Below are 25936 nucleotides of genomic sequence, written 5' to 3' on the forward strand. Positions count from 1 at the left end.
AACAACAACAACAACTATGTACAGATACTCTGTTAAGCACTTGACTGAGATACTGTCTCATAAATCAGACCCATTTTATAGCTGAGGAAACTATGGCTCAGAGATACAGCCTGCCTAGGAAAGAAGGTTGGGCAATCCTACTTCCATAGTGATACTGCCTTGGAAACCCAAGGAGGGGTCGCTATGAGTCAGGGCCGACTCGAAGGCAAACAACAACAGGGTCACACAACTTATGAGGTGAGAGGCAAATCTGAAACAGACTGTGTGACTCCAAGGCCTGAACCCCTGCCCAAACTTCCCAGTCCACCTCCCACAAGCCAGATCCCAAGGATGGGCTGCAGGGGTCCCAGGTGGTAGATCAGCTTCCTTTCATCCCTACCCTCTGGAATCCCTCCAGACCCCAGGTTCCATGCCCCCTGCCCCTTCATACTTCTTTTGTCCTCCCCTAGTCCTGGGCCTGCTCAAGTTTTGGTGGCTTCCTCTGTCCCACTCCAAGGAAGGGTCCCCTTTCCCAAAAAACTGTCTCTCAATTCTAGAGATTCCCACAATCAGACCCAACTTAGTCCTCCTTCTTGAAACTCAACTCTCCTTTTGGCTTCCAAGACCTGGCAACTCCTGATTCCTTCCTGATCTGTCATTTCTTCCCTACTCCTTCAGGAGTACCTCCATCCTTTAAACAATGGTGCACTTGGCCTTCCTGGGGCATTCTTCAAAAAATTCTCTCCTGAGCCCAGGCCTGTGTATCAACCTGCTTCCCAGGTATGTCTGCCCACAAATGCCCCACAGGCACCTGAGATGTACCAGGCCCCATCTCAACTCTTGAGTGCCCCAGCCTACAGCACCCTCAGGCAGGAAGAACTTACTACTGACTAAATGAATGATTTACCTTCTGACAAACATGCACTCTTCAGTCTGGCATATGAGGCACCAGTATCTTGGTACCACTTCCAGCCCCTTCTTATCTCACCCATGTTGTTGTTGTTGCTATGTGCCGTGGAGTCAGCCCTGACTCAAGCCTCCACCTCTCGTCCCTGCCCTGGGCATGTACCAGGCTACTCTCACTTCTGGGTCTCGGCTCCTGCCCTCCTCCTCTATTAGCTCAAACCCTTTAGAATGCAGCTATTTCTCTTCCTTAGTCTAAGAGGTCCAGCAAGTCCCTGGTGGTCATACCCTCGTTCCCTGCCAGATTTCTGCTGCTAACCTACAGCTCCCTGCTGTACTAAGCCTGGGTAGCCCACACTTGTCTGCCAACCTGTACCCACTCTGTGTGGAACATAGGGCAGGATACATGGGAGGTTGCCCTAAACATGAGGGTGTGACCAGGTGACAGGACTCGGCTTACTCTGAGTCCGGTGACAGCTCTGAGATGCTGTGGGATGTAGCAGAGCGTGGTGTAGAGGGTCCAAGAGCAGAGGCGGTAGCAGAAGGCGTAGCAGTGGTGTGGGGGCCAGAAGGCGTGCTTGAGGACTGCACAGAGGAGGAGAGGGCCGAAGAGTTGAAGGAGGCAAGGATGGAGGAGAGAATGTCCAACTGCTCTGTGGAGGGGCCATGGCTGGGTCCAGAGGCTGGGTCCTCCCTTGCTCGGAGCAGCTGTGGGGGTGGCCCAAGAGCTTCCCGTGAGGGGTGCCGGCTAGGCACCTGGTCCACCTGCTCCCGTGAGTTCGACTTCCTGGACAGAGAGTCCAGGGGCCGAGATGGCAAGAGGGGGTCCCTTGAGAGTTGTCGCTGGGGAGACAAGGGCAGAGGTGGGGGCTGTAGGTCAGTGTCCAGGGCACCACGGGGTGGGGGCAGTGTGTTCAACCACTCGCGAGGTGCTCCTAGGTCCAGGGCATCCCGAGACCCGAAGCGGCCAGCTCTGGCACCAGGGTAGTCCCGAGGTGGCTGTCTCCGTGGCAGAGTGCTGCCCCGATCCCTGGGCTCCAGGCGGCCTGGCGCAGCATCCAGGCGTTCCTGGGAACCTGGTCGGCTCAGAGGATGCAGAGTTGGGGCAGGGGCCTCCTCCAGTCGCTCCCTGCTGAGTTGTCGCCGGAGGAGCAGATCTAGCTGTTCTCGGGAGGAGTAGCGGCTAGCTGGCTGTGAAAGGCTACCTGTGCCTCCACCAGCATAGATTCGGCCATAGGAAGCAGCTGGCACAGCACGGTGGCCCAAGGTGGCTGCGCGGCACCAGGACAACTCAGGGATCCCTCGGGTCTGTGGAACCAGTGGATACTGTAGCCGATTCTTCAGAATGCCTGAGGGAAGAACAAGTGGGGATAGTGTGTGTGTGGGAGGGTGAGGCAGGAATTCCCTGGGTCTAGGGAGGCAGCAGCCCAGGGGATGGAGGCAGAAACTAGTCAGGGAGGGGCAGAGGCAACCTCTGGGGTCCCTGAGACAAAGTAGGACAGGGTCAGAGTGGGGATACAAGCACTTCGCAAGTCAAAGCAGGGCAGTCTCTAGGTGCTAGCAATGAAGGCTAGCATCAGAGGGACAAGAATCCCCTGGGCTGGGGCAGGAGCAGTCCCTAGGTCCCTTTGATATAGGAGTGGGAGCAGAAACCTTCTACATTTAGAGCAGGGGCTCTGGGCCTGGGGTGCAACAGCTCCTAGGATTCTCATGAAACTTATTGGGGTTGGAAGGAGAATCCCCTGGGTTGAGACAGGAGCAGTCCCTGATACCCTCACAGTGCAGGCCAGGGTATTGAGAGGGGCTGGGTAGGGCAGGACAGGGGCAGTCCCCAGAGACCTGTGAAGCAGGGTAGAGGAGCAGAAGCCCCTCAGATCAGAGTAGCCACAGCTCTCAGGATCCCTGTGAAGCAGTCTGGGATCAAACCCATTGCCATCATCTCAATTCCAACTCACAGCGACCCTACAGGACACAGTAGAACTATCCCATAAGGTTTCTAAGGCTGCACTAGGATTCCAGAAACCAAAGCCACTGCCACTGGGCTGCTTCTGACTCACAGCAACCCTACTGGACAGAATAGAATTGCCCCATAGGATTTCCAAGGCTATAATCTTGACAGGAGCAGATGGCCACATCTTTCTCCCACAGAGCATCTGGTGGGTTCAAACCACCAACCTTTTGGTTAGCAGCTTAACCACTGCACTTGCAAGGCTCCTTGCAGTCTGGACTAGGAGGCAGAAATGCTCTGGATAAGGGCATAGGTGGTCCCCAGGCCCGATACCTTTCCTCTGGCGCTGGGCTGGGCCCAGGGAGGTTTCATCCCCACTAGTCAGGGCTAGGTCAGGCTGGTTGTTGTTGGCTGCGTCCTTGCTGCTGTCTAGCCCCAGGCGCCTCTCGGAGCCCCAGGTCTGCAGGGCACAGGGTGCTGCCTCACACTCTCCCAGCGCTGGCCAATAGGACAGGAGGTCATTGCCATCCACATCTGTGGAGCCAAGGTAGGTTACAGGAGCCTCTGGGTTGACCCCAGTGACCCATGACCTCTGTGACCCAGACTCAGTGACCCCTGGCCCAACAACCCTTGAAGCCCTGGCTGCTCTTGATGAGTAGAGGGAAAAATGAGAGGATATCTCCTGAGAGAATAATGGAACCAGCAGGGAGGGGGTTACTGATAAGCACCCACCCCCTGCTGGAGGTAGACAGAGACCAGGGATGAGGGGACCTGATAACTGAGGTATCAGGGAAGATGAGGGGATGGAGAGAAGACAGATTACCCTAAACATTCCTGACTCATTTCTCTGTTGCCCAGATAGTTCCTGATCACTGGATAGGAAAAGGTGCATGGAGGTCCCAACAATGACACCAGGATAGGGGCCACCAATGAGTCAGACCCAAACATTCTTAGGGGGCCAACAGAGTCCAAGTCACATCTAAGAGGACAATGGGGTATCCCTTGGTCACCCATGGGGTCAGAGGGCCCCCATCACCTTTGGGGTGAGTGAGGAGCCTCTCACTCTGGGCTGCCCGGCGGAGTGGACGTTGGAAACGCCCCCGCGTTCGGCCATTGTCCTCACTCTCTGAAGACGGGATGGACAGACTCCTTTCCTCCTCCAAAGACAGGTCACTGTCTGAGTCAGAGTCTACACCTGGGGGTTAGGAAGGTCAGAGAGTATAGGCGTGGCTTGGGAAGGACTTGAGGGGTAAGGAAAGAGGCTGGGTTGAAAGATCTTGAGAGTAGGTACAGCAAAGGGCTTAGGGCTGGGGACCTGTGGGGAGGTTGGAGTTGGGGCAGGAACAGAAGGGCTAGGGCTTCTCAGGAGTGGATATGAGAAACCTGGGCTGACTGCATGGTTAGCTCCTGGGACAGTGACTTGGGGGAGCTCACCCCACCCCAACCAGCCACTGTTGAGTTTGGGGCAGAAGAAAGGGAGATAGGAGTGAGCTCCCCTGGGTCCTTCCTCCCTGGGCCAGGTTCCCACCTCCACCAGCATCTCGATGGAACATGGCCACATCCAGGTCAGTGGGGCCAGTGTGGGCCTGGAGGCTGTGGTCAGTGTGGTCAGCAGCCGAGCCATGTCGAACCAGGACATTGTCCCTGGAAATGCAGGAGCCCCCATCAAAGAGGGTTCTTTGGAGGGTGATGCATCTCAGTGTACAGCCAGCTGCACATGTGTACCCTTGGGTATGTGGCAGAAGGAGTTGGGGTACAGACAGCAACAGGGGCCCAGGTTCTGGTACGAACACGGAAGGCCAAGATGGTGAGTCTACTAGTCTGAGGACTTTGTGATACTAACTGGTTGTAATGTGGGGCTGCTGGCTGGACAGAGGGTCAGGTCCTGCTTCCCCAAGGGAGAAAATCCCAAGGGCTTGTTTCCCCTGGGTGGTGGCAACAGGGACTTTGAGATAAGGAAGAAGGCCCCTGGGACCAGCTGCTATGACTGCTTGTACTCTCAGCACATGCAGAAGATCCCTAACCCAGCCGAGCCTTAAGTATTTTGCTGCCCTGGGTGTATTTTCCTCAAATCCTGGGGACCCACAGCACACACTCTCTCACACACAAACCTCCACCTCTCATGTTCTCTGCCTCAGCCAATGCCACCTCCACCTTCAACCCACCACACAGAGGACTGTTGGCCAGAAAGACAGTCCAGTAAGGCCCTTCTCCTTGCCCTGCTCCAGCCTGCCCTGGTCCTGTGCCCCCCTTGTGAGGAGGCCCTCCCATCCACCTGAGGTAGCTGCGGCCCCGCTGGCTGTCCTGGTCCTGGGTCCGGCCAGAGCGGGCACTGCTTACTGAGGAGACGGTGGAGGCTCCAAGAGTGATGCGGATGAGGCCACTCTCCTCAAAGAGGGCCGTGTTGTTATAGGTACCAGGCCCCTAGAGGATGCGGTGGGGATAAAAGTATGAGCCAGCCCCGGAAAGACCTGGAGCCCTGGACTCCCAGGGTCCTCCTCCAGGCCCCCCAAGGCCCTGACAGCCCCTCACCGTCCCAGGTGCTGGCCTCGCCTCCTCGGGGGCTGCCTTCCTGCCCAGGCAAGCTGGTGTCCAGGCAGCCCGAGCATCAGCATTCAGGACACAGAAGAGCAGCAGCACTACCAGGCCCTGTAGGGCAGCAAAGGTCAGTGTGGGGTCAGCAAAGGCCAGTAAGAGATCAGAAAAGGGGAAGAGAAGGTCAGGAGAGAGCCACTAGCGGTCAGATGGGGTCAGTCTAAGGCACCTTGGATCAGCAAGGAGCCCAGGGGAAGTCAGTAAAGGAGTTAGAAGAAGTCAGTAGGGACAGCTGAGAGGCCAGTGTGGAATGAGTAGCTGGAGTCAGTGGAGACCACTGTTACAGACTGAATTGTGTCTTGCCAAAAAATATGTGTTAGCATCTGAACCTGTAGGTGTAATCTCATTTGAGAATAGAGTTTTCTATGTTATGTTAATGAGGCATATATTCGTGTAGGGTGTGTCTTAAACCTAACGGCTTTTGACATATAAAAAGAGCACATTAGACCCAGAGAGAAACACCAAAAAAACCACTCACTGTAGTGACCCCCTCCTTGGGTTTCTAAGGAGGTATCACTATGGAAGTAGATTGCCCCATCTTCCTTCCGAGGAGTGGCTGGTGGGTTTGAACCGCCAGCCTTCGGGTTAGCAGTCAGATGCCTTAAGCACTATGCCACCAGAGCTCCCAGACCCAGAGAGAAGCCAACACAAATGAAGGAAAGATAGACACCATGTGGGGATGTCCAAGGAACAGAGGAACTCCTGGGCTAGAGCCAAGACAAGGATTATTCCACAGAGCTGACAGAGAGCCTTTCCTTAAAGTCAGCGCCCTAGATTTAGAGTTCTAGCCTCTTGAACTGTGAGAAAATAAATGTCTGTTCGTTAAAGTCGCCCACTTGTGGTATTTCTGTTATAGCAGTGCTAGATAGCTGAGACAGTCAGTGTGGATCAGCAGGGGGCCAGATGCCTCAGTGTTGGTGAAGGTCAATTCAAGTTTAGCACCCAGCCTGGGGTCATTGCCCTCTCTGGGGTTGAATCCAGCCTGCTGTGGTCTCTCCTGGGTTCAGAGTGTGTGAGGATCAACAAAGTTACCTGGAGGCCACAGAGTCCAGCATGGAGGTAGTGGAAGGCCAGGATGCTGTGGTTGACTGCCAGGAGGCCAAAGAGCCAGGAGGCACTGACCAGCAGAAGTAGCAGAAAAGAGCTGCGAAGGGTCCTGCTGTGGAGACATGGGAGAACACAAAGGGGTCACACAACAGACATACAGAAAACATGGGAGTACAAACAAGGGGCCCAGGAGGACACGCAGGGGCCATATAGGAATATGGGAGGTCTCGGGAGGATACTAGGTAACACCAAGAACGAAGAGAGCAGTCAGGGAGCCATGAGGGGACATGGAAAGAGCATGCAGGAGTATGGGGGCTATGAGAGAAGGCATGGAACATGAGGGAGCAAAGTGAGCCACCCAGGACATGGCAGACATTGAGAAGACCTAGAGGAAGGAGAGACAACAGGGTGAAAGCGTGTGTGGGGCCAGAGTACGGCAAGGGTGCCAGAGAGAGACCACAGGCTAGGGTGGGTGTGACTTCATCCTACCACCCAGAATCTGGAGCCCAGCCTATAGCAGGGATGCTCTGGGGACCCCAGACTCCACCCAGGAGGGGGCTACCATCCTGAGAGTCCCACTTCACCACCTGCCGGCTGACTCACAGCACAGAGGTCTTCTTGGCTTCCCTCTGCCCTGTGGAGCAAGATGTGCGAGCAGCGAGGAGAAGCATGGTCCCATTCATCTGAACAAAGAACGAGAAACAGGGACAGTGAGAGACCAAGACTGGAGAAAGAGAGAAAGCCAGCAAGAAAGTCACAGAGAGAGAGAGAGAGAGATCAGAAACAGATCACAAAAAAAGTCAGAGCTAGGCAAATAGAAAAGGACTGAGATACCAAGAGACAGAGGTGGGGGAAGGTATCCAAGTTTCTGCCTCCATGCCCCCATCTCCATGCCAATTGAGTGGGGAGTGGTTGCTCAGTGACACAGAACAGAAATGAAAGCCATGTCCAAGAAGCCATGACACCACCACATCTGCTGCACGGTCTCCATGAGAGAAGCAGGGGGTGGTACCAAGTGTACAGCACTCACCATGATGACTACGATGACAGGGCCAGCGAAGCTCCAGACAAGGGGTTCATGGACAGAGATCCAGCAGAAATCAGGGTTCCCGTAGCCCTCAGGGTCTAGACCAACAGCGAGGCCTGGGAGGACAGACAAAGGGAGGCCTGAAGGGGTGTGTTCCAAGCTGCTAACACTCCCATGCATGGGGATATACTTGGGGTGAAGGTGGAGCAGGCTCTTCCCCTGAGTAGATGGCATGTAGGGGCTCAAGTTGGGGGACATGATCCGGATTAGGAGACGAGGTCAGGGGCCAGGTCCATGTGATAGATGGAGGTCAGGGGTCACATCCCTGGGTGGCCCAGTGGGCGGGGCCCTCACCCAGCAGCACAGCAGGAACACCCCAGCCCAGGGCGTGGTAGAAGCGCATGGCACCACGGTCCACGTTGCGTGGCTCAACCTGCATGCGGTAGAGGTGCAGCCCCTGCACAAGGAGCCACGCAAATGTGCTGAGGAAGAAGTAGTGCAGGAGGATGGCCACAGCAGTGCACACCAGCTGGGGGTGGGGGGTGGGGGCGGGGTGTCAGGACCTCTCCTGCCCAGCCCCACCTCTAACCCCCATCCCAGGCATCTGCTTCCCACCTCTGACATCTTACCCCAGTATCCTGCCCTAAACCCGGGTCCCAACCTGAGCTTCTCTGACCTCTGTCTCAGTTTTGGCCCCAGGCTCTCCTGGGGCCGGGTGGGGCCCCCTGGCCCTGACCCTGCACCTGGCTGTGTGTCCTGTGGATCCCCAGCAGGAAAAGGAGCTCTGCTATGCCCAGGGCAGCCGCCACATTGGCATGGATCCCACGCACGTTGGACTTGAGGCTGCGCAGGCTCAGCAGGATGGTTGCAGTCAGCAGCAACGCAGCTACAGACACCGCCATGACCACATGGGTGAACACAGCCAGCAGCTCCAGGTCACCCTCCAGGCGCTGTGGGGGCAGGGATGGTCAGTGGGGTGTCATGCAGAATCCCCTTGCCCCCTTGAACTTTCACTCCTGCAGGACTTTGAACACAGCCCACCTCACGGGGAGAGGCATCCATGAGGACTCCGAAGGTGCCAGTACGACTGCAGCGACACCGTGCATGGGACCCATTCCTGTGCACCAGCTCACAGTCCCGAGCTGTCCACATGCCGCGCTGTTCTGCCCTGTGACCAAACAGCAGTTAAACCTACTGTCCCCTCTGGAGTGTGCCCACTGCCAGGCAGGGTTTATGAGAGGTTATGGGAGAGCCTGAGGGTGCCTGAGTGGGAGGAGCAGCACTCCTCATAAGCTTGGTTGCATAAGGGCATCAGTGGGGGTCCTGGCCTCCCAGGGGCTTACAACGGGACCAAGGATTTCTGAAGTGGTTCTCACGGGCCAGGCGGGTCCCACTGCACACAGATCGCCTTGCTCCGATTTGCCGTCTGTAGCAGGCGGAACTCAAGGCTGATTGGAGATTCCAGGAGACCCTTTAGGAAGTTGCGCCCATGGAACACAGCCACGCTGACCACCGGGGAGTTCATGACAGGGTTCTGGGGGAGCCTGAGGAGACAGCCCATCTGGGTTTGGATACTGCTGACCTCCTCAAGCTCTGACCACCTATCTCACCCAGTCCTCATGCTGATCCCCAGAGGGCTACCACTTCTGAGAACCCCTCTTGCCTCTGCTAGGTGAGGCTGACTCAAGACCAGGGGTCCAGGCGCTGGAGTCCTATAGAAATGGTGGGTTTCCTGCAGCAAAGGAGCCTCCAGACCTACTGCCCAGACTGCAGTCTGAGGCACGAGCACCTTCGGATGATTTGCTTCTCACTGTCCCGCTGCTCACCCCCCAATCTGACTCCCATCAGCCGGGCTGTCTTTGACTATCTCCATCAGCCAATGTGTCTGTCTGTCTTAAGTTCTGTACCTCTCCTATATGTGGCTGCCCTCATCTGCACCTCTCTGTCTGTCAGCCAGCAGTTCTGCCACTTTGCACAACTCCAGGGAACACAATTCACACAGAACCCAACATGGAGAAGCTCCCTAGAGCTATGCACAAGGGCATCTCTGTATGGCCGGGTACTAGCTCATCTTTTGCCAAAAAAAAGAAAAGAAAAGGGGTTGCTTAGCTGGGTAGAAGCTCATAGGAAGAGCTCAGGGGTTAGAAGCCTTAGAGTAATCCCATCTGTGGTACCTGGCACCCCGGCGCTCCGCATGGAACTGAGCAGGCAGTAGCCCTCCCAAGGTGCGGTACACAAGGAGGATAACAATGGAGATTCCAGGCTCGGGCTCGGGCTCCAGAGGGGCCAGTGGGGGGGCCACACTTGAGGCAGTGGCATTTTCTGTGCTGTTGCTGCTGGAGGGCAGAACTGCCAGAGGAGAGGGAGGAGCCATTGTTGGTGACCTCCGACCCCAAGCACCCACCAACCCAGCTCTGAACAATTATGAGGGTCTCTTTCTGGTAGGTCCAGAACAGTGGGGTGTGGGAAGCAGAAGCTTCATGGAGGGGACATGGACTCCCCAGGGTGGACCCTGAACCCTCAAACTCTAGCAGGGGTCATCTGTGATGGTGAGAGAGGACCTAGCAAGGTGAGGCCTATAGGAAGGAGTATAGTGGGGTGAAGGGTAGACGTGGGAGGGTCTCACAGGGGGTCTGACATGGGAGAGGTCTGGTAAGGGGAGAGTTGTCAAGAGGGCAATGTGGTATCTGGCTCGAAAGGGAAAGGGGGACAGGACCCAGCCCAAGGGTCACTTCAGGACTCTCACCTCCGGGTGGGAATGGCCGTGGGGACTGGGAAGGCAGCAGCACATGGGTGTGAGGGTCCCAGGCATCCTGGCCCCGGAAGAGGTTGCTGTGGTAGCGGGGGTAGCGACGGGCCCCCCGGGTTGGACTGGGGTGCTCCATGCGATCGATGCTGAGCACTACCCAGAAGGAAGAAGGGTGAGACCCCCAAGGGCCTCTTCTCTGTGCCAAGGGTCATGCTTCCTCATACCCCCATCCTACACCCAAGTCCCACAATCCACAGCCTCCTTGCTACCAGAATAGAGCCAGTTCCTGCAAAGCACTGAAGGTAGTGGCCCAGCCTCCTGCCCCCCATTGCATCAATCACCCCCAGCCTCTTTATCCTCCAGGTCCCTGCCCTTTCACAGCCCTGTGCCCTGTCCCACCCCACCCGCCACGCACTGATATTGGGCGTCACCAGCCCCACGGGATTCAGGTACGTGAGTTCCATATTCCTTGCGAGTGTGGCCGCATACTCCTCCAGATGCCGTACCAGCCCTGCGCTGCCTGGGGAGCCCCCGGGGGCCCGCTGCCCCAGCGCCGCCCACAAATCTCCGGTCTCTGGAGCAAGCAGTGCAGAGCCAGCCCATAGCAGATTCTGGAGGAGGGAGATGGAGTTGAGCTCAGCTAGGTGGAAAGGGTATGTGAGGGGGCAGGGCAGCTTGAGGGGTATGGTCAGGTGTTCAGAGGGACCCCAAGAGGCAACAGGGCAGGGCTGGAAAGGACAAAGGAAGAGGGGGAGCCTGGAGAGAGGGTTGAGTTGGGCCATGGCTGGCGGTTATGGAGCCAGGTAAGGTGTGGAACTGGCAGGCCAGGGAGCAGAAGGCACAAACTCACCTCGTTGAAATGAGCATCCTGGGTGGCTGTCAGCCCAAAGCCCTGCTGATGGCTCTCAAATGCCAGGAGATGGGCCAGCAGGCGGGCAGTGACTCGGACATCTTGGCTAAAGTAATGATCAGTGTGGCCAGTTACTTCCCGCAGCCTCTGAGCCAGCTTCTTGGCCTCCATGGTATCCAGTGCTGTCTTATTCAGCTCTAGGCCATCCAGCTGCCAAGACAAGAGTGGAGGTAGTCACCCTAGAGTTCACCAGGGCCTTCACAGGGTGAAACCAGGCACAGCTCAGGAGGCCAAGGGCTGGGATATGCTATCTAGGGCCCACCACGTGCCTGCGAGAGCTGAGGCCCGTTCCCTGAGGGCCTCAGAGATGTGGTTAGCATCTTACCAGAAGGCTGAGTTCTCGGAAGGCAGGAGAGGTACAGTTGAAGAGGTCGGGCTCCAGCCAGCCCTGGTCCTCGTCGCACAGCCGCACAGCAGCACCTGGGGGCAGGCAACCCCTGGTAAGTCTTGAGGTCTGGACATCTTCACTGAGTTGACCATAGAACCCTCCCTTGTCCTAGGGGCAGCCCTAAGGCAGAGGCCAGAGTAACAGGCATCTGTAGCTGTAGTCCTGGATGGAGCAGCCCCAGCCCTCAGCCCAGGCAGTCCCCAGTTGCTTGTCACTCAATCCTTGAGAGGCCTGTGGACCACCCTGAATCAATTACATAAAGAAAACACAAGGGCAGGGGTGTAGACATACACACATATAGACATGTGGCCCAGGACAAGCACATGGGCACACAATTCTCTTTCTCACACACACAGACATGCTGGCACACAAAAGATCTTCCAAGCGTATTCTGTGACCAAAATGAGTGTGTGTGTGTGTGTGTGTGTGTGTGTGTGTAGGTCTTACACTGTTCTCTTGACCCTGTTTTAACCACCCCAGTGGTGACTTTGCCACCACCTTCCCCCATATCTGTGGAGGCTTGTGTTGGGAGGTTGAATGAGAATTGACCTAGGCCTTAAGGGAGTCCACGGCAACCAGCAAGAAGGATGCTGACTGAAACAGAGAACCTTCCCCGTCCCCAACAGACTCAGATGCGAACACAAGCATGGAAAGACAAACATATGAGCATGCGCACACAGCCAATCTCTGTCCAGCCACTGCAGAGACCTCAAGCAGTGGGGAGGGTCCCCATGGGGAGCTCAGGCATCAGGGAGGAGTTTGTCAGGTGGTCAGACAGAGGGGAGGGGTCTGCCATGACCTCAGGCAGTAGAGAGAGGCTGGCAAGGACCTCAGGAAGTGGGGAGAGGCCTGTAGGCATTTAGGAACTTGAAGAGGTCTGCAAAAATCTCAGGAAGTGAGGAGGGGTCTGCAGGAATCTCAGGCAATGGGAAGGGGGCCTCTGAGGACCTCAGACATCAAGGAGGGGTCTCTGGGGACCTCTAGGGACATCAGGCAGTTGAAAACAGGTTTTAGAGACCTCAGGCAGTAAGGAGGAGTCCGCAGGGATCTCAAGTAGTGAGGGTCTATAGAAACCTCAGACAGTGGGGAGAGGTATGCAAAAGCTCTGACAATGGGAGGCAGCAGCACACCTGAGCAAACACGTACCCCTTACCTGCACCCCGCAATCCTGCCCAGAAGCCAAGAGAAACAGATGGAGGCTCAGTGAGGACATGGGGAGGGACCCAGAGCCCCGAGGAGGTCTGTGAGGTAAGGGGCCCACAAGGACCCCCACCCAACTCCCTCCTCTTTACAGGAACAAAGCCACCCAGCTCAGGAAAAGGGGTGGCTCCAGCAGTCAAAGGGCAGGCCCACCCCCACCCTCAGTGATGCACCTGCACCCCATGTACTCACCCAGGGCCCCCCGGGGACAAGGCACTGTAGCCAAGGCGCCAAACTTGGTCTGGGGCCACCACACACCAGCTCTCAGAGACTTAGGACATGCATCATAGAGCACTGGGGAAAGAAGCAGCACTGAGCCAGGTGGCCAGGGCCAGCCCAGGTGCCGGGGCAAGTGATAACCACAGAAGAGCTGGCTTGCTATGAGATGAGGTCAGTCCAAATTCTGTGACAAGTCAGCAAAGTTCTTAGGACAAATGTGGGGTCCCCTGAGTGTAATTAGTCTCCCTCATAAGAAGCCTCCCAGAGCCCCTACCCAAAGAGCCAAGCATGACACTGATACTTGGTGGCAGCATGCTGGAGCCAGCTCTCTAGTGTGGAGCTGGGTGGAGACTGCTCACCCCGGCAGCCGCTGGCTGTCACCTCTGCAAAAGGACTGTCACAGCTGTTGCACTGGCGGCCAAGGGCTCCTGGGCGACAGGGACATTGCCCGCTGTGAGGGGCACATGAGCGCGAGGTGGAGCCCACGGGGTAGCAGTCACATGGGAGGCATGAGTCGCTGCCCCGAGGTCTGTAGTGAAACTCCTGTTTGAGGATGGGTCAGGAGCCTGAGGTCAGAAGTCGTGGCTTAAAGAAGGGATCTCAGATTAGGGTTTGGGGAAAGAATGGAGTCAAGGGAACAGGGTCAAGAGAACAGTGCTCACAGGCCAGAAGAAAGACTGAGCCTCACATGAAAAGGGAGGGATTAGAGGTCAAGGATGAGAGATAGCAATTAGGGGTAAGAGATCAAGGTCAAGGCCCAAGTCAGGTGCTAGAGGTCAGCAAACTGAACAAGAATCACAGATCATGTCAAGGGAAGGATTAAAAGGTCAAAGATCAGGAGCCAGACACACCTTGCAGTGACACTGCCCGTCCGTCTTATTGCAGTTGGGGTCAAAGCCCTTGTGAACATCGCAGTTGCAAGGGCCACAGGTTGGGCTCCCCCACCAACCCCGAGGGCACTGTTGGTCCATCCTAGGGGTGGACAGCCAGATGACATGCCTCCATATATTAGTGATACCTCCCCTGCCAGGTCTCTCCATCATCTCAGCCCCCAGCTCCTGACCTGTGCTCACAGTGGTGCCCAAAATAGCCACCTGCACAGTCACAGGTATAGCCATGAGGAGCTCCTGGAAGGTGCCGGCATGATCCCTGGTTCTGGCAGGGGTTCAAGAGACAGGCATCCACACAGCCTGGACCGTAGTAACCTGCAGGTTGGGTCAGGGAGCTTAGGACACTGGACACAGAGCATATAAGGGAACAGGAGTCTGTCCTTCTCAATTCCCACCTCCTCCAGTCTCTCCAGGTCTATCAGTCCTCACCATGGGCCCCTGGCTCCTGCCCAGATCACCCTTCCCTTGAACCTCTCAAGGCCCCACCTGGCCAGCAGGTGCAGGAAAAGGTCTGCCAGAGATCTCGGCAGTCGGCGTGGGGTGGGCAGGGCCCAGATGCACAAGCGTTGGTCACAACACAGCCAGGTTCCACATTCACTCGGTGGCTAGGGGCGAGCAGGGCTGGAGACCCTGAGGGCGTGGAGCCGAGCCATACCCCCTATGGACACAGCCAGCAAGAGGTGAAGCCCACATCAAGGTACCTCAGCCCCAAGTCCTGCAGAGCCAGCCCGGTCTGATGACTCCTAACATGCAGTCTCCCCCATATCCCCCAAAAAACCAAGGTCCTGACCATGGCATTCCCAGTTCAATCCCTCTGTGGGATCTCTAATTGTACTGTTCCCAATACAGACCCCAAATAACCCCTGATAATCTAATCTAAACTCTGACCTCCAATACCACAGAAAAGCTTGACCTGTCTGGTGGTTCCAGGGTACTCCGAACCCATGACCACCCTCACTTGAATGTAGTTTTTTCAGGTCCCAAGGAGCCCCTGACTGCCAATCCCTGACCCTAATGCCCCTGTATCATGCTCCCATGCTGACCCCCACCTGGATACAGCCGACCAGACCCTGAGGAACCTCTTCCTCACCGCTGGGGGGCAGTCCTCCCACGTGCAGTCGCTTTACCTTCAGACCCTGCAGTTCACTCCCCACTGCCATGGTGTCCTGAGGAAGGGAGCAGGTCAGCACTAGGGGTACGGGGGTGTGACAGACCCCTGCCCCATCCCAGGGTCAATCATGGTCTTGTCCTAGTCCTGCAGAATATGCTCTCTTCCCCTATACCAGGGGAATGGTCTGGGAATGAATAGAGGACCTGTTGGAGCATGGGAAATGAGGTGACAGGAAGGTTTCATTCCAGAGCTGGACCCAGAATGGACCCTGAAATTCTGATTCTGGTCTGGGAAGCAGAGACCAGAAGGGGCTTCCAGGTGGCAGGCAAAGGGATGAACACAGAAGTAGCCCAAGACCAGGCCAGAAATCTGGGTGGCCTCCCTAGTGGGATGGGTACCTGAAAGCGGACCAACCTGGCAGGTGGGGTTGTTTCAGAGCAGGGATATGAGGAGAGGGTCTAGGGGAGAACATCAGTGGGAGAAGTTGAGAGGAGCTGGACTAGAGGTGGGGTCAAATGACATGGGTCTGACTGGAAAGCTGACAACAGAATATCCCAGGGTTAGAAGCCAGACCTGGAAGAGGCTAAAATCCAGTGAGACCATAAGGACATGGTGGCCCCGCCGGCCACCTGGTTCCTCTTGCAACTCCAGCCGCAGATCATGCCACCGGCCATCACTGACAGTCACCTGGTCCAGGAGGAGGTGGGCAGAACGGCCCAAGCCCCTGGTCACTGTCACAGACAGCAACCCTCGATCCAGCTGCAAGTGGAGAGGCACAGTTATGAGGTCAGAACCCCAACTTGGGCTGGGCCTAGGAGGGTCAGGAGGTGAAATGAAGAGGCTCAGATGAAGTCAGGAATATCAGAGGTCAGAACAGTGGGGTCAAGGCTATACTTAGCACGGAAGGGTGTTCTGTCAGGGGACACTGCTACTGCTAGTTGGGTCAGTGAACAGATTAGGATCAGGGGTGATGGGTTGGTACAGCTGGTACAAAAGCTGTGCTAGCACCCTACACCTGCTGAGGACATCATAGTGGGGAACAGGGTCAAGAGACAGGGTCCAGACCAGTACAATTAGCAGAGAAGGATGCTTTGTGACTGGGCCTAAACCTGTAGGAATGTTGCTGGTTGGCCAGAGATTGAGAGCTAAGGGTCCAGGGAAGGGTCGGGTGGGTAGACATACCTGGCAGAGGAGCGTGCTGTGTGGCCCAGCCTCCACTTGCATCAGGACCCCCTGTGTTGCCCGTGTCCGAAACGCCAGCCCCAGGTACCATGGCACAGACACAGCCATGTCATTTCCATCATCTCCAAAGTCCCAGCTCAATGTACCATTGCCACGGAAATGGTAAGGATGAGTCATTGCTGAAGGGATAACAGGAATAGGGTCATAGGCCCCACCCCAGGAGCAGACCTTACCCTGTACGTCCCTCCTGCCCTGTGCTGCCCACTCACTGAGCCGACAGTCTTTGCCACCAAAGCCCACAGGGCAATCGCAGATGTAGCCACCCCAGCGCTCTGAGCAGAGGCCGCCGTTCTTGCAAGGGTTTGAGTTGCAAAACTGCAGCTTGGCCTGGCAGCCTGGGAGAGGAAAACACATGGGGGATGTGAGAACAGGAAAGGGTAGGCATGAATGCTAGATAGCCATAGGGGTGCAAAAACACCAAGAGTGGCCACGGTTTCAGCCCTATGTTCTTTAGGGGAGGGTGTTGGTAGAAATCAAGCCCCAAAGGCAGGACTGTGATATGGCACTTTTGATCAAAGGAGACTAGGGTAAAGTCAGATCTGGGGTCACCCCCTGGAGCTCTCCACCCCCTCCCTATGAAGGTAACAAGGGTATAGGCAGGGCTGGTGGAAACTACAGGCCTACCTGCTGTGGTGCCATTGTTTGCCACGAAGGCCGCCATGTCCACTTGGCGGCCATCAATGTGCAGGTTTCTCATACAGCCGACAAAGTCCTTGTGGGACACGGGGAAGTTCTCGGGGAGGTTGGGGACACCCCCCAGGAGCAAGGGCCCCGTCAGGTCCAGAGACCTGGGGGTCAGGGGTCCAGGTCATTGGTGGGACTGGGGCCAGGGTGGGGTTGCTCCTGGGGGCTGTAGGAAGTGAGGGGTAGGACTCAGAGGGTACAGTGATTGAGGCAGGGGGGAGCTGAGGCCAGGCTGGAAAGAAGTTAGGACGTTACTTCAGTTGTGGGGACACAATGGGGGGTTCACACTAGGCAAGTGGTCTGGGAAAAAGTGAAGAAGTGGGGTTTGAGGCCTAGGATAAGGACTGGGGTAGGGGATAGAGAAGAAGAGAGTCGGGGGGGGGGTTGCATATGAGATTAAGGAGCTGGATGGGGATGTAGGGAATTACAAAGGCTGGGGTGGGGGAACAAAGACCTGGGGGACTGTGTGGGAGTACGGAGTCTGGAGTAGAATACAGGGTTGGGGGCTAGGGTAAGGTAGACTTTGAAGGTCTTAGAAAGGAGGAAGGGAAATCTGGTAGTTCTGGGGGGAACAATGGGGAGTTTGGCAGGCTGGAATGAGGAATGGGGTATGTGAAGGGTAGGTCTGGCAGGCAGAGGGCATGGGGACCAGGGCTGGGGGCCTCACTTCTTGGAGCTTGTCTGCACACCAGCAGCTGCGCAGGAGTAGTTGCCAATATCAGCCCCAAACTGCAGGGCCACAGCCACGTCACAGTCATCCACGCTCAGCACAGCCACCTTGTCCTTGGAGGGACCCTGAGCACCCCCCAGGGCATCTGTCCGGGGCTAAGACCCAGGCACACCAGTCAACAGGGCCCCCAGGGTAACCCCTGAGATGCAGAACCTGGAATCCCAGCTCCCCCCAATTCCCATGCCAAGGGTGGTGCCCACCTTGTTGTAGTATCTCAGATGCACTGTGTGCCACTGGCCATCACTCAGGCCTCCTGGGATTGTGGGGCTGACCACTGTGCTGGACTCGCCTGTGGAGGGGATGTGTGTGGAGGCTATCTGGAGCTGACAATATGTCCCCACTCTCCTAGTCATGGAGGTATAGCTACTTCCAGGGTAACCCTGAGTGCAGTCAGATCACTACCCTCACTAGTGGCCACCCTGGCAGACCAGAGTGCCTTTGGACAGATGGGAAAAGCGCACATTCCGTGGAAACCCAGACCTTTCCATAGTAACTGGCCATGAGGCCATAAGGCTAGTCTACCCAGTTGCCTGGTAGGTATACAAAGAGCCAATCCGTGCACCCCAGCCATGCCACACATACATGCACCCACTCGCCCACACTCACACCCCGTGGGAATACACACCCTCCGGGGGCACCCACCCGTGGAATATGTGAGCCGCACTTGCCCAGCTACGAGCTCCAGGGCCAAGAAGTCGTGCTTCTCGTTTAGGCGACCATTGTAGAAAAGTAGCCCGCTTGGCTGCACCGTCGCGAACCTGAGTGGGGAAGGCGCTTCATGAGTCAGACACTACCTCACACACCCACCAACCCCTATGATAAAGTTAGCGAGGCAACTGCCCAGGCTGGGGTAAAAAGAGAAACGACAAGGGAGGGCGGGACGAACAGATGACGCCAGTGCACTGACGCTCTGAGAGCCCGGGTCAGGGCACCAGGGGAGAGGGCAGTGCTCTGTGGGATGTCAGGATGGGGCATTCAGGAATCCGAGTCAGGGTCTCAGCGTCAGGACGAGGACGCTCAAAGGCGAGGGGCGGGCACCTACGAGAGGGACAGCGTGAGGTGGAAGCGCTGCCGTAGGCCGCGAAACATGACGAAGGAACTGGGTGGAAAGGAGCGAGCCGCCACCTCGCATCGCGGGCCCTCAAAGGCGCCACCTGCGGGGCACTGGCAGCGGAAGCCGCCGTCAGGCGCGTCGGCGCAGGTGCCCCCGTTGCGGCAGACCCCCGGCACGCAGCGTCCGGCCTCGGTGTCCAGCTCGCAGTCTTCTCCTAGAGGCCAAGCTGCTGTCAGAGGCGGTCAAGACCACGCCCCGCCCCTGCTCCAGCAAGCCCTGCCCTGCCAACGCCACGCCCTCCGAGACTGGATTCCAAGATCTGGAAAAGGCGGAGCTCTCTGAGGGCCCGCCGCCGGTGGGTCTGGCCCGCCTCACTCTCCAAGCCGCGCCAGGCCACGCCTGCCCATGGTCCCGCCCCATCTGCGGCCACGTGTCCTTATATAGCCCTGCCCCTGGGCGCTCTGGTAGCATAGTGCCTAAGGCACTTGACTGCTAACCAGGAGGCTGGCGGTTCAAACCCACCAGCCAGTCCTCGGAAGGAAGGTTGGGCAATCCTACTTCCGTAGTGATAACTGCCTCGGAAACCCAAGGAGGGGTCGCTATGAGTCGGGGCCGACTCCACGGCAAATAACAACAACAACAACCTGTCCGTGGCTGCGCCTCCTTCACAGCCCCGCCAGTACCCAAGGTAACTGTTCTTTCTAGGCCCTACGCTCTCTCCGGGTTGGACTCTGTGTACTCTGGTCTAACTGCGCCCCACACCGGTCTTTGTTGGATCAGCAGCGGTGCCCAAGCCTCACTCGCTTTGTAGTCTTGTAGTCCTGCCCCCCAGCCTTTGCCTTAGGCTTACCCAGCTCTGGCCCCACTCCCAACCCTGCCCTGCTCACCCGTGAAGCGCGGGCGGCAGACGCAAGTGTAGCCACCCTCGCGCCGCGCGCAGGCGCCACCGTTGCGGCAAGGGTTTGAATAGCAGAGATCAAGTTCAGTCTCGCAGAAGTCTCCAGTGAAGCCAGGAGGGCAGCGGCAACGCAGGCCAGCGATGGGCTGGATGGGGCGGAAGAGCGTGGAGGCCGAGGCCAAAAAGGGAGCGGACGAGTCAAACCGCAGCACGGACACGCATTTCATGTAGTTCTCACAGGGCTCGCGCAGGCACACGTTGTCGTCGAAGGGCAGAACGTCGAGCAGTGAGCGGGCGGCAAGCGCGGCGCGGCGCACGTACAGTTGCTCCTGCAGCTCCTCGGAGCTAAACCAGGGCCCTGCAGCGCCCGCCCCGACTCCGCGCGGCGCCAGTGCTGAGAAGCTCACGTTGAGCACGGTACCCCCCACGTCCGTGTCATTTTGGATGTTGAAAATGAAGACGTCCTCGGCGGGCGTAGCGAGAACCGCGGCCACACCTTCGAGGAAGTGGCCCAGCAGCGGTGACAGGAAGCGCTCCTGCCACATGTTTTCGAGGCGCACGGTCAGGCTATTGGCCAGCAACTCCTCCGTGATGATAACCACACGCAGCACGCACTGAGCTGTCACACTGTGCAGGCCATCTGTGGGCAGGGCAAGTGCAGGGTCAGCCTAGGTTTAGTGGCTGCCTCTACTTGAGACACAAGAGGCCTGGGGCTAGTGACTGCCCAGTCCTCCAGCACTTATGTGTCAGCAGGGTGACCCCATCAGGACACAAGAGGATCTGGAGCTAATGATCATCAGTTCCCCAGCATCAAGGTGTCACCAAGATGCTGCTTCCTACCCCCACACAAGGGTGTGTCTGGACCAGATCAACCAACAACCACAACACCCATAAGTCAAAGTCACTCTTCAATAGCCCAGGAGAAAGGTCCTAGGTTGTCTGTGATCTACTCTCCCACAAGTTACCATGGTCAGCAGGCCACTCCCACTCAGGGCACTAAGAGGAGCCAGGGCAATTGGCAACTCATTCCCTTATGTACAAGCATAGCAGAAGCACCAAAACCTCTCTCCAAGAAACAAGGAGGGTTCCAGGTCAGGAATCACCCACCCTCTATCTCTCATGGATCAGCACACTGCTCCCCCATGACACTAGAGGGGCTCTGGCCAAATGACCACTAAATGTCCCTTCCCCTGGAACCCTGGCTCAGCAAGCTCTCTTCCTCCAGGAGAGTCCTGGACCACAGACCACCCTTCAGCCTCACGGTTCAGCAAGCTGCCAGTTGCCTCAGATGTGAATCCTGTGATCTCAGTGGCCACTCCTAGAAAGGATGGTGAGACACTTATCTGCCTTGTTCCCAGACCCTATCACATAGTGGGCAATCAAAAAGGGTTTGTTGTTAAGTGAATTGAAGGATAAAGGAAGGCTGTGTCTTCTCTGGAAAGGCCAGGAGCCTTTGCTTCAGACTTAGGGAGTTAAGCTTGCCTCCCAACTCTGCAGCCCTCAGTAGGCACTGTGAGAGCTTCTCCAGCCTCCATGAAGGAGAGGTTTGTAAATGCCTGGAGAAGTGGCAACAGGAAGAAAGTAAGATGGCTCTCTGGTCATTTTTCCAAAGGGCAGGACCTAAGTCAGCCCTTTAGACAGAACCTGGGCCAATGAAAACCTGCTCTCTGCCTGAAGCTGCCAGTATACACTGCTGTTGCTGATCACTAAACTATTGGCCTCCCTCTACTGCACACATGCATGCGACTGTGTGGGTCAGATTGGACCAGAAGTGATCCTTCATCTGAATAGGGACGTGATGTGGGTTGACTAGCCTATGCTGGCTTTGCCTGAGACCTCTAGGTCATTACCCCAAGGCCCCAAGATCTTTCTAGGGTGGAGGGCTGTCCCTGGGGTAGTAGATAGTTCTTTACAGTCTTTATAGGGTCTACTAGGTGCTCTGGAATCTCTGGGGTTCTGTGGAGACTTCCCAAGAGTTTAAGCATAATCCCTGTGAAGTCTATGACAGATCCTGTGGGGGTGCAGGGATCCAGCACGTGAGGGAGTCTTGGAAGACTTGGAAATCCCTCTTTGGTTTGAGGTGCTCTGTGGGGCCCCTAGGGCTGACAGGTTGGGGTCACTGGGTCCCTTGCCTGCTCCCTGCCCCTCACCTGTGACAGTCACCAACATGGAGGCCACCAGTGGGCGGTTGTTGTCCAGCTTTCGGCTGAGTCTCAGCTCCCCACTGGTCTGGTTGACCACCAGCAGCTGCAGCTCATTGCCACGCTCAAAGGAGTAGAAGAGGTGGTCAGAGACATCAGGATCATAAGCAGGGATGCGCCCAATGATGCCTGAGGGAAAAGTATCTGAATGGTTGGATACATAGTTGTTGAAGAGGATCTGGAAGTTATTGAGCACAGGGCTGTTGTCATTCTGGTCAACCAGGCGGACATGCACAGTGGCCCGGCTGACCAGAGGGGCAGATGTGGCCTGCACCACAATCATGTATTCCTGTCGAGCCTCATAGTCCAGGTCAATGAGAGCTGTCAGCTCTCCAGAGAAGATGTCCATTTGGAACAGCTCAGGGATATTCCCCTCCACGATCTGGTACATGATGTGGGCATTGGGGCCTTCATCAGGGTCTACTGCAGTGATCTGGGCCACCACTGAGCCTACAACACTGTTCTCCTTCACCCGCACCTCAAACTCCTCAGCTGGGAAGACGGGTGCGTTGTCATTCACATCTTGTACTGTCACCTGTATGCTGACTGGAGTCCGTAGTGGAGGAACACCACGGTCCACTGCATAGGCAGTCAGCTCATACACTGGTATGGCCTCCCGGTCCAGCCGCCTGACTGTGCGGACAATGCCAGAAGTGGGCTCAATGGTAAAATCTCCATCCCCATCTTCCCCATTCTGGAAAGTGTACTGGACCCGGCCATTGGCATGAGCATCTCGGTCAGTGGCTGAGATCTGCAGGACACTGGTGAAAGGTGGAGCATCCTCAGAGACCAGCCCTGGGTAGTGGGAGGCCACAAATTGTGGAGCATTGTCATTCACATCATTGACCATCACCTCCACATAAGTGGTATCTGCCTTCTGTGGAATGCCATTGTCCCGAGCTGTAATGGCCAGTGTGTAGGTCACCTGGTCCTCATAGTCCAGGGGAGCCTGTAGTGTAATGGCCCCTGAGTCTTCATCAATGCGGAACTGGGGCAGGTTGTCCTCCAGGAGATAGGTGATACGAGCATTCTCACCCACATCATCATCAGAGGCACTGATGACCACCACGGTGCTACCCACTGGCCGGTCCTCATTTACACTCACTGAGTAGTGGGCACTTTGAAAGACAGGCCGGTGAGTGTTGGCATCTGTGATGTTGATGTGCACATAGCAGTGATCATGAAGGGCACGGTCAGATGCAGTTAACACCAGCTTGAAGTAGCGTTCCTGCTTATAGTCAAGTGGCAGAGCCAGTGTCACCAGACCCACACCCCCTTGGGTGCTGATGGCAAAGCGGTTCCGGGTGTTGCCACCTGTAATCTGGTAGCTGATGGCACTGTTGGCATCACGGTCTACAGCGGTCACACTGACCACACTGGTGCCCACAGCTGCATCCTCATTCAGTCGTAAGTGGTATTCTTTCATGGTGAACTCAGGCCGGTTGTCATTAACATCCAACACAGTCACTGTGACACTAGCTGAGGCAGAGAGTGAAGGTGAGCCATGGTCTCGTGCCTCCACACCAAAGAAGTAATGTTCTACAGACTCACGGTCCAGGGGGCCGCTCACAGAGACCCAGCCAGTGGCACTGTTTATCACAAAGGGTGTGTCAGGTGCCATACCAGATAAGGAATACTCTAATCGGGAGTTCTCCCCGTGGTCGGCATCCACTGCCTGAATGTGGATGACAGAGTGGCCCAGGGGCGCGTTCTCCAGGACGGACACCTGAAAGGGTGTGCTGACAAAGATAGGCGTATGGTCATTGATGTCCACCACCTGGATGCTGGCCAGGCCTGTATTGTTGGACAATGGTGGCCGACCAGCGTCCTGTGCACGGATACGCAAGGCATACTCTCGTTCCGCCTCAAAATCCAGAGGCGCCACAACCTGAATCTCGCCAGTTAGGCCGTCGATGGCGAAGTGGCCACGGCTGTTGCCGCTGATGATGTTGTAGTGCACCAGTCCATTGGCGTCCTTATCCCGGTCGGTGGCTGTGACGCGCAGCACCACCGTGTGGGGGCGCACATCCTCGCGCACCTGAGCCACATAGCGCTTCTCACTGAACTGGGGGGCGTTGTCGTTCTCGTCCAGTACTGTTATGTGCACACGCACGGTGGCCGAGCGTGGCCCGGGCTCCTGGCCCTGGTCACTGGCTTCCACCACCAGCTCATAGCTCTCCATGTGCTCGCGGTCCACACTGCCGCTGGTGCTGATGAGGCCGGAACGCGGGTCTATCTCAAAGGCTGCTGCGGCAGCGGCGCGCGCTGCCGGCGGCCCCACGAAACGATAGCGCAGGTTGGCGTTGGGAGGCGCGTCGCCGTCTGTGGCACGCAACTGCAGGATGGGGTAGCCCTCCTCCACGTTCTCACGAAGGGTTTCTCGGTACTGCGCCTGCTCAAACACCGGCGCGTGGTCGTTACGGTCAGCCACTGTTACAGCCACCATGGTGGTAGCCGAAAGGCGCGGCGAGCCGTGGTCCTGCGCCGTAACGCGCAGGTAGTGGCGTTCCATGCTTTCGCGGTCCAGCGCGGCTGCAGTGCGGATGAGGCCGCTGTGCGGATCGATGCTGAACAGCTCCAGAGAGCGGCTGTTCATGAGCGCTGCCAGAGAATAGACTAGGCGCCCAGCCTCGCCCGCGTCCGGGTCCTGCGCCACCACGCGTAGTACCGCGGTGCCGGCCGCTTGATTCTCGGGCACCAGTGCCTGGTAGTTGTACTGAGGAAACTGAGGGTGGCGGTTTGCGGCGCGACGGGGGCGTGCCCGACTGGCTGGGAGGATTCTCCAGGCTCCTGGCCTGGCCTCGACCCCCGGCGGGCGCGGCCCGGGACGTTGCGGGAGAAAGCGGCGGCGGAGGAGACTGCGGGGGCGCATGCGCTGGGGCAGAAACTCAGGAGCTGTCCGAGACTCCAGAGGTGCTGAACCCGGCGCGGGAGCTGTCCTGATCGTGCGTGGTGCTGAATCTAGCCCGAGACCAGACCCCGTAGCTTGGGTAGGACAGTCCGGCCGGGAGGCTGTCCTCTCTGCTCGGAATGTTGCAGCACTCTCGCTCTGATCCCGGAGCCCTGGCGCCCCCAATTCTCCGCAGCAGTGCGCGGTTCCCACCCTTTTGCGGGCACCTCTCCCAGAGTTCCGTTGGAATGATACAGGCCTGGGGCCAGGGGCCCGAGTCAGAAGGTCCAAAGGGAGGGGCGAGCTGTCCCTCGGGCCCAGCACTCCTGGAGACAGAGGTTCCGGCGACAACCCGTCTCCCTGCACGGGTCCTCTCTTCCCGCTACAAGAAACCTCCGGGCGCCAGCATAACAGAGACTCTGGTGCCTGTCCTGTCTCTCGCCCGCGGCCATCCAATGCCTGGGCCTTATGCTCAGCCTCCAGCACCGCGTCTGGCCGTTCAAGGAGCCCTCGACCGCTCCGGAGGTTTGGCCTTCCCCCTCGGAGCCCCACGAAGACGGGCCCCCTGGCTTCCAGGCCAAGCTCCTCATCCTCTCGGACTTTGGGCGTCTCGGGACAAAGAGCTAAGGCGCCGCCGCCGCTCCGTGCCCAGGGCCCCGTAGCAGCAGCTGCCCCCGGGCCCCAACCCTGGCCCCCGCCGTCCCCAAGCTCCCCTCGGTTGAGGGGGAACAAAGAGAGGAGGAGGAGGAGAGGGAGGAGCGGGGTCGGCGGCCCCCCGAGATCTCGCCACGGCGGCCGCCTCGCCATCACCCCCTGCCTCCCCACAAGGCCTCTGCCGGTCCCCGCCCCGGCCTGGGCCGTGGGCCCCCCCCCGCCGCTCGGGCCCCCTCCGGGACCGCTGCCGCCACCCCGGCCCTCCGCCCCTCGGCCTGTCGCTCCGCGCCGCCGCCGCCCTCTGGGCACCATCTACTCCGCGGCCAGAGCCCCTTTGGTGCGTGGCCCCGGCTTCTGCCGCCCCCACCACAGCATCCCCGCCGCCGCCGCCGCCTCCTGCCGTTCCAACATGGCTCCCGGCCGCCCAGATGGTTTGCTCCACCTCCGCCCCGACGCCCCAAACCCTATGGTATAACCCGTTGCGCATGGCAGCTTTGACTATAGAAGCTGTTATCGCCATATTTGTTAAGGGCATAATCGCTGCCCAGGGTGCTGAACGGAGCTCTGCGTTTTGCTGCCGTTGGGTCCGCCCTCTCCTATCTTGGCCACCGCCCTCA

General features: G+C 57.5%; 1 protein-coding gene across 1 annotated transcript in view; it reads right to left on the bottom strand.

Annotated features, from left to right (window-relative positions):
- CELSR3 (cadherin EGF LAG seven-pass G-type receptor 3) overlaps positions 1-25472 on the bottom strand; it is a 26037-nt gene extending 565 nt beyond the window's left edge. The window contains exons 1-35 of the mRNA XM_042782888.1: positions 21725-25472; positions 19564-20214; positions 18665-18890; positions 18265-18380; positions 17823-17911; positions 17560-17717; positions 16833-16996; positions 16418-16543; positions 16149-16327; positions 15540-15725; positions 14905-15021; positions 14342-14513; positions 14029-14170; positions 13817-13937; positions 13325-13508; positions 12939-13040; positions 12700-12714; positions 11484-11578; positions 11099-11308; positions 10664-10859; positions 10246-10401; positions 9674-9848; positions 8876-9043; positions 8541-8667; positions 8243-8449; positions 7854-8028; positions 7503-7615; positions 7076-7155; positions 6458-6584; positions 5363-5479; positions 5106-5254; positions 4365-4474; positions 3867-4025; positions 3164-3364; positions 1343-2231 (exon numbers count right to left, since the gene is read on the bottom strand). Coding sequence (XP_042638822.1) covers positions 1343-2231; positions 3164-3364; positions 3867-4025; positions 4365-4474; positions 5106-5254; positions 5363-5479; positions 6458-6584; positions 7076-7155; positions 7503-7615; positions 7854-8028; positions 8243-8449; positions 8541-8667; positions 8876-9043; positions 9674-9848; positions 10246-10401; positions 10664-10859; positions 11099-11308; positions 11484-11578; positions 12700-12714; positions 12939-13040; positions 13325-13508; positions 13817-13937; positions 14029-14170; positions 14342-14513; positions 14905-15021; positions 15540-15725; positions 16149-16327; positions 16418-16543; positions 16833-16996; positions 17560-17717; positions 17823-17911; positions 18265-18380; positions 18665-18890; positions 19564-20214; positions 21725-25472 — 9950 coding nt within the window. The remainder of the gene's footprint in view (positions 1-1342; positions 2232-3163; positions 3365-3866; positions 4026-4364; positions 4475-5105; positions 5255-5362; positions 5480-6457; positions 6585-7075; positions 7156-7502; positions 7616-7853; positions 8029-8242; positions 8450-8540; positions 8668-8875; positions 9044-9673; positions 9849-10245; positions 10402-10663; positions 10860-11098; positions 11309-11483; positions 11579-12699; positions 12715-12938; positions 13041-13324; positions 13509-13816; positions 13938-14028; positions 14171-14341; positions 14514-14904; positions 15022-15539; positions 15726-16148; positions 16328-16417; positions 16544-16832; positions 16997-17559; positions 17718-17822; positions 17912-18264; positions 18381-18664; positions 18891-19563; positions 20215-21724) is intronic.
- Between the last annotated feature and the right edge of the window lie 464 nt (positions 25473-25936).

This window comes from Orycteropus afer, unplaced genomic scaffold, assembly GCF_000298275.1.
Source record: "Orycteropus afer afer isolate SDZICR_OR568_19922 unplaced genomic scaffold, OryAfe1.0 scaffold00498, whole genome shotgun sequence".
Classification (NCBI taxonomy): domain Eukaryota; kingdom Metazoa; phylum Chordata; class Mammalia; order Tubulidentata; family Orycteropodidae; genus Orycteropus; species Orycteropus afer.